General features: G+C 36.0%; 1 protein-coding gene across 1 annotated transcript; it reads right to left on the reverse strand.

The window, feature by feature from the left end:
- Positions 1 to 5,709: 5,709 nt before the first annotated feature.
- On the reverse strand, positions 5,710 to 7,215 carry LOC120155395 (transcription factor JUNGBRUNNEN 1-like). Its single transcript, XM_039166961.1, has 3 exons — positions 6,994 to 7,215; positions 6,226 to 6,554; positions 5,710 to 6,126 (listed from the first exon to the last, which is right to left on the reverse strand). The coding sequence occupies exons 1-3, from the start codon at positions 7,184 to 7,186 to the stop codon at positions 5,710 to 5,712; spliced, it is 939 nt and encodes a 312-aa protein (XP_039022892.1). The 5' UTR covers positions 7,187 to 7,215.
- Between the last annotated feature and the right edge of the window lie 756 nt (positions 7,216 to 7,971).

Consider the following 7,971-nt stretch of genomic DNA (forward strand, 5'->3'; position numbering starts at 1 on the left):
TTGCATCCACTTCTTTTTTCTTTTTCATGGTTCAGTATTTACCAATAAATTGTCCTTCAATCGGCTTTATAATACCAAACTTCAATAAACTTATTGACTTAGGGAGTGGGGAAAGAAGTAAAACTTGCAGCATTGTTTAGCAGGGGACGGCCACTGGTACAAATAAAGTTGCAAAGTAAGCTACTTTTGCAGGCAATAATGATCCACAAACTTTGTTCAATCTTAAAATTTCGAAAATAAAAGTGCATATCCTAACATCTTTCAATCATCAATGGAGATAAGAAAGGTCAGTACCTGGATTACGTATATAATAGCGCGTGCAGTCCTTACTCCTTAATGCTAGAAAGCTCACACTGAAGCTTCAGATGGCCTGTAAAAATGATCAAAGAACATATCACAGTTGAGTATCTTCATTGCCTTTCTTGAAACCATCTTTTGTGAAACGAACACTTTCTTCAACTCCTGCAAAAATCACACAAGCTATTATCTTCCTGTTCCAAGGATAGTCTGATATATACATAAAGAAAGGTATGGATTGATCAATGTCTAAAATGGTTTCACACCTGTGGTTTCAATCTCCTGAGGATGAAAAATTTTCTCAACTAATAACAACCATTGGTATGTGGGAAATCTTGGACCATTCTCCTCCTTGAACTCTCTTGCACTCTTTTAGCAACGGACAGTCCATAATAACTGACTGCCCAAGAGAGATGCGTTTCTTTTTCAGGGAGAGATGTGAGCTTAGGACGTTTACTGATAAGAAAGTATTGAAGAGAGGTAAGGTGTTGAAAGCCCTTGGAGCGCATGAATTCCAGATCATTAAAATTTGAAATAAAGAGAGATGTAAGCGAAGGAGGCGGCATCATCCTTTCTTCCGGAAATGACACCACATTTGAGCATTCTTCACCGCTGATAGATAGTAGTCTAAGAGAGGTAAGTCTATGGAATCCCCATTCAAAGAGTGAGCTATAAATCTTGGGCGCGCCTGAGATTGCAAGTGATGCCAGGTTGGTGGGGAAACCCTCTTCTGGAAAGGATATGTCAGCCCCGCGGTCGGACACTTGTAAATTCCAGAGGGAGGTGAACTTGTTGATGCACTTTGGAAGGGCTCCAAAATTTTCACAACTTGAAATATCAAAAACCCTGAGATTTGCGGTGGGAAACCCAATTTCTTCCATACCAATCTTGTGCACCTCATCCAAACCACCAATTGAATGACCTTTTAACAATGGCAACCTTCCAATCGGTGGCAGTGATGTGCAGTTTTTACAATTGTGTAGCTCCGAGACGATGAATTCCTCAAGGAAGAATCTGCCATCCAAGTAGGGAATTTTGCACCACCGAAATTCTCGATGACGAGTTGCTCAAGCTTTTCCTAGAGATGAAGTGAGTCCAACACTCGTTCTTCAACTTCTTTCTTCCTTGTAGGTTTCTCCAAGTCTTTACACCATCTTAGTACCAACGTATTGATCCTAGATTTCTCATTGAACTTGGTTTCTCTTGCATCTTGTCCATGAACATTCTCTAACCCAGAAAGACAAAAATCGCCTCTTAGATTTGACAAGTTCTTCAATTCTCTGATATGATGTCCATCATTTTCACCTATGACAAGATCAGATAAAGTTTGAAGATTGGTTAAAGTACCAATTTCTAAAGGCGTATCTTTTATTGAGTCTGCACCTCTAATATCAATATACTGCAAGTTAACAAGATTTTCTATCTTCGAGGATAATTTTTGAAGCTCCGAGCAGTCTTTTAATAATAAAGTTTCCAAATGATAAAGAGTATATAAAGAGTCGGGTAAACATTTTATTTTAGTACGGGAGAGATTTAAATAGCGCAGATGATTTCATAACCACATAAAGAAAGCACCCTTAAGTAGTTAAGTCTCGGCAATAATTCAACCAAGACACCATTAGTCAAATAACAACCCCAAGGAGGCTGCTTTAACAGACTTTGCTCCATGAAATGCTTCAAACTTCTTCACTGTATCATAGATGGCAATATAAGACGAATGACGAGAACGACGTATCCATTGCTTATTGTCCTCCAGTGTCCATCATATATCTCCTGCAACTAATCGAGCCAAATCGTTGAAAAGATCGTGCATGACAAATCGAGACTTATCTTTATTAGATATCTCAAAAACAATCTTCACACTAGATCTTGGAAGTATTGGTTTCCAAGTCGTTTATCTTTTTGTTGCAAGAAACCTTCTGCACTCCATAACAAGACTATCTCTTCTTCCTCAAAGTCATAATCGTTTGGAAATATGGAGCAGTATGCAAAGCAACGTTTCAAATGAGAAGGAAGATGATGGTAACTTAATCGCAGTGCAGGAGTTATGCCTGGCAAGTCCCATATCTCGCTCTCATATATCCTTTCCCATTCATCAAGGTTCTTAGTTGTGCGTAAGAAGCTTCCAATGGCTTTTGCTGCTAAAGGTAAGTCGTTGCACCTCCTCACGATGTTCTCTCCAACTTTTTATATTGGAGATGCCCATCGAAACTTTTTGCTCTTAATGCATGCCGAGTAAATATAAACAAACAATCATCTTGTGATAGTTTATCCAAGTGAAAAGCTTTCATTAGATCCACCATAGATAAAACATTTTGAAGTCGAGTAGTTACAATGATTTTGTTTATAATCCGTTGTGTTAACACTATGTTTACAATGTCCAAGACATGATAAAAACATTGCATCCTTATGTTCATGTACCATCATAAAGTTTATACAAATTTCTACATTGTCGTGATAATGGTTATTCAGCGTTTTGGTTCATTGTTGCTCTTTTTGCGTGCACGCATGGTGATCTTTGCTTCCTGATTTCTTTCCCTGTCTATGATGTAGAACTAAGAGGAACTAAGAGGCCTGTTCACTATTCCCTGTCAATGCAGGTCTGCAATATGACCGAGAATGGCTTCTTAACAGCTTGAGTGGCGAAATTCTTACACAAAAGAAGGTTAATAGTTTCTCTGCTTTGAGGAGTCCTGTACCTCTGAATGCTGTTGTTTTTGTATATTCATAATTTTTATCCTAATTATTGGTTAGTACTTCATATTTTGTGCAATGGAAAATACGGTGGCTGGCATGCTGTTTAGAGGATATTCTTCTTGGATAGTTTGAAATACTCGGTAATTATATTTGTTATTCCCTTGATAAGCTTGCTGAAAACTATTGAATAACCTCTGTTTGAGCAGCATATTAGGACACACTTAAAAGAATCTGTCTTCCAACAGCTTTAGTATGGACCTGTGTTAACATGAAAGTATTTCGTGCATTATGGTCATTCCTTGGGGAATATATGTCATTAGCGAACACGAAATAGTTATAGAGATTAGAATTGAAGTGTCTAAAAGAAAAAGGGGTATAGACTTCCATTGCTTTGTTAGTAGGAAACTTTAGGAACTAGGAAGGATTTGTTTCCAAAACTTGTACGGGGGACACTCATTTATTTAATAATCTCTTTGGTCCGGTTTTCTTGTCATTGCTTTCTTACTCATTTCTTTAATGACTAATGGATACTCTATATTGTGACTACCGCATTTAGTCGACATGGAATGTAGTGATGAATGAGATTCCATACCATGAAAATGTATGGCCATGAACAACTAAATATAGATAATGAGCCTGGTACTAGAACAATGTTACTTGAAGAAGGGAATGAGTGTTGGATACGAGTGTGTTTCCAAACAGTTAAATTTTCAATGTTTTCCCATGTATTGGAGGGTTTTTGAAAGGTCATATCTTCACACCCATGTTCGGAACTAGAAGAATGAAATGTCATAGCAAGTATCTATTTTTGGACTGGAATTTGTTTTTCCAATGAAATTATTTTGTAGAGTCCTGAAATGTCCCTCATTAATACCTTCATTAACCTTGGGCAGCAGATATTGTCTGTAGAGTCACCCCGTTGCAAAAAGAAATTACAGATTAAACTAGACTCTGATTCGTATCTTTTTTGTGGTCCCAGATACTCAAAAACTCCACGGTGGTGCCGCACCTTTTGTCAACCCGATGAGATTTCGGCCCAATCTTGTCATATCTGGAGGTGAACCATATGCTGAAGATGGATGGAGAAATCTCAGAATTGGAAACACATATTTTAGTGTAAGTTCCTCACCTTAAGTGAACTTTCACTGCGTTCCTATATCATCTGGGCGCAAATAGACCGCTCCAGATGACATTATGTCTTTTTTGTTTCCAAAAATCGAATGAATATAAAACCGTATTGTTTATGCGATGTAAACATGGCCTGTGTTTCCTACCAACCATTTCTTCTGCAGTCATTAGGCGGTTGTAACCGATGCCAGATGATCAATTTTTACCAGCAAACAGGGCATGCAAGTGAAGAAGACAAATGAACCTTTGGCAACTCTAGCATCATACAGGAGAGTGAAGGTTAGCCATAGTAATCTAAAATCCATTTTGGTTGCTTTTTTTTTGGGGGTTTTTCAAATGCAATGCGAGTGATATAAAGTTTTTCGATCAATTCAGGGTAAGATTTGGTTTGGGATATTGCTGAGGTATGATCCTGGCAATAAAGCTGGCTTGGATACCAATTCATGGCTCAAGGTTGGAGAAGAAGTTCATAGAAATGCATGATAAAAGGTGATAAAGCAGAACATAATAGAAGCATGTATAGGGAAGACGGCATACTCCGAACATGACGGAGTACACATACTACATAAACACGAAAACGAACACGAACCGGACACCATGAAAACGATTTTTGTTATTGCATTTCTAGCAAAGCGATAAGTGTCGAACGAGAATGATTTCCAGATATCATGCAAGAGTGAAAAGCTTTAGCTTTAGTTGATGCAACTCTTGCAACTGTCTTTTCCTCTCTTTTTTCCCAGATATTTAAGAATGATTTTAATTTAAGAATGATAGTTTTGGTCCATTTTAATACCTAAATTTTCAATTTTTTTCAAAACTATACACAATGTTTAGTTTTTTTTTCATTTTAGTATCTACCATTAAAAACTTAACGTATTTAGTACCTAAATTATCAATTTTGGTCTATTTTATACTTAAATTTCAAAAAAATTCAAAATTTAAAGTTAAATTTTGAACAAGGGTACTAAAATGAAATAAAAACTAAACTTTACATATGATTTTGAAAATTTTGGATATTTAAGTACTAAAATAGATTAAAATTGATAGTTTAAGTATTACACATGTAATTTACCCTAAAATTTATCACTTGTCCTATTATATTGTATATAATACCTAATATATTGTATGATTAAAAAAATATAAGCTAAATATCTATAATATATACTACCTATAACAGTAGAAAAAAGAGACTAAATATAAAATTTGTGTGCATGTATTTATATGGTTTTTATATATTCAAAGTATTATAGATTTCTAAGTAAATAATTTGTTTTATAATATTTTAATAGGTTTGTACATTTGTTCGACAATGCAAAACCAAGAGGATTAAATTGTCCATTCTGGATAACTTTTGATGGCCACGTGGTTTGAAAGTTGAGACAAATTGAAAAGATTTTGATATTATTTAAAAAAAACTATGAACAGTTGAGCAATGAACAAGTAGGTTCTGTAATTTATAATTATAATTAATGTGTGCGTTCAGCCGATCTATGACTTCTTTATTCTAAGGCCCCAAATTATTATGAAATTAAGATCCAATCATTTTATTAATAGAGTCAATTAAGAGCAAACCCATAATACTATTATTTACATAGGAAAGGGCTCAAGAGCAAACTCCACAACCGATTTCAGCTCATCCCAATGAGCATCAGTGAAGAAATTATTCTCCGGACAATTCGAAAAGCTTGAGGACGACGCCATTGATGTAGTTATTTGAGCTACTGCACTCATTTTGTCTGCAATATTATCATGCCATTGCCATTTGCTCCTTCCATTGGTCATATGATTCACATGCACCCACGGCTTCTCCTCATTACCATAATCTCCGACCATTGGAGAACCGAAGCTAATGTAGTTTCTATGGATGTTCGATTCCATACTACATGTTTGAGAGCTTATTTGTGTGGCAGGTGACGCTTTTTTGGCTGCCAGTTGTCTCCAATCTGGTCTGTGTTTTTTCCCCGAGAGATTTCGCTTGAAAATTCGACATATGGTCCATACTTCCTACATTCCCGATAACGTGATAAAATTGTCATAATTTTATTGTATGAATGAAACGAAGCACGCGTGCATTAACCCTACTTGAACAATATTTTGACTTACAGCTTCCTGTTGCGTAACGATTTTCGGATTCGAAAAGCCGGCGGCGACGACGTTGCTATTGTCGGTAGAAAGGCGGAACTCGTGCATCATCCAATCGGTTTTGGTTCCTTTGCCGGCGGCTCCACGGTAATACACCAAGGTTTTCTTTAGGCCAATGCAGGTATGGCTCGGTGACGATGATTTTGCATAAACAGGCTTGTCGATGCCGGTTGCTTTCCAAAAACCAGACCCTGTTACCCTGTTTGGTCTCACGCTGTTCTTGTATTTTCTTCCTCGTTTGCAGAAGAAATACGATTCACTCTCTCCGCCGCCTCCCGCCATGCTAGCTTCTGCTCATTCCATCAAAAAACAACAACGTTGAATCCACTTTTATAAACTAAAATTTTATGTTCCATGCACTTACAGTGATTCATTTCATGCTGTTGGATGAAATTTGGTTTTAATTTTCTGCAACAAGTTCGTTAATCTTAATCAAACCAACACTAGAGCTTAGTTCGAACGTCGAACAGCCAATATAAAAGATCTTATCGAACAAATTCAACAGTTGAATTTTAGTTTCTGCAATTATTTCCTTTACTCTCATATAAAAGTGTTTAGAAGTCATGAAAAAGAATCAAAACATGATAACTGGAAATCAGACAAATTAAGCTACCTTTTATATGGAAATTTTCAATGAAATCTGCAAAACCCTTTTCCCATATATATACATATATATATATACGTATAGACATGTTGAATAATAATGAAATAAAGTAGGTTAGAACATACTTGGGAGATCCCATGGATCAAACTTGTAGATGTCAACCTGTTTGATCAGGTCGGTTCTGAGTGGTTTCTTGTCAACTTTTCGTAGAAGATAAAACCCTACAAGCTCTTCATCAGTCGGATGGAACCGAAATCCAGGAAGCGGAGCATCTTCTTCGACTACCTTGTTATCACTAACAACTGGAACTACGTTCATCTTCTTCGATCTTTTGTGTTTACAGTGAATGAACCAACGCCGATCAATCATACAGAGACAGCTAGCTAGCCTTGAAAAACATTATATATATATATATATATATATATAAACTTCTTAAATAATGTGAATTTGGAGTCGTCTTGCAATTGGCTGATTGATTCGGATGAAAGTCAAATTATTGACTCTTATGAACAAAAGAACTTCAATCAATCAAATTAGGAAAAAGTCTTTAATTTCTTTCAAATTTCAAAGACGATGGCAACGGGTCGGGTTAGGTTTGGGTTTTTGGTTGACCCGATCCGACCCGAAAATATGTATTATCCACACAAATTAGACTCGACCCAAAAATTATAAATCCTTCATCCGATCAAACCCGATTAGAAAAATATATATCCTCCACCCGACTCTAGCCCGACCTGAATTTTTATAGTATAAATCTGACCCGATCGGGTATAAAATAAAACTTAATTAAAATAATAATATTTTTTTTAAAAATACATTATTATCCTCGGTCGGGTTGGGTCAGAGTTTTTTCACCTTCCACTCAAAACTCGATCCGACCTGACCTCACACCCTTAAAATAATCTTACCCGAACCTATTTTTTTTAAAATGATCCTACTAAATCAAATCGAGTCAAAATCCATTGATTTCGGGTTAAATTTCCATCCCTTCTATCCGTCAAAAGTTTTCATGGAATGTAATTAGTGATAATTTATGAAGTTATTTTTATTAAATAAAATAAAATATTTTTACATTTAATAATATATGAGATATGAAAAACACT

The sequence above is a fragment of the Hibiscus syriacus genome, unplaced genomic scaffold, assembly GCF_006381635.1.
Source record: "Hibiscus syriacus cultivar Baekdansim isolate YM2019G1 unplaced genomic scaffold, ASM638163v2 tig00111191_pilon, whole genome shotgun sequence".
Lineage (NCBI taxonomy): Eukaryota > Viridiplantae > Streptophyta > Magnoliopsida > Malvales > Malvaceae > Hibiscus > Hibiscus syriacus.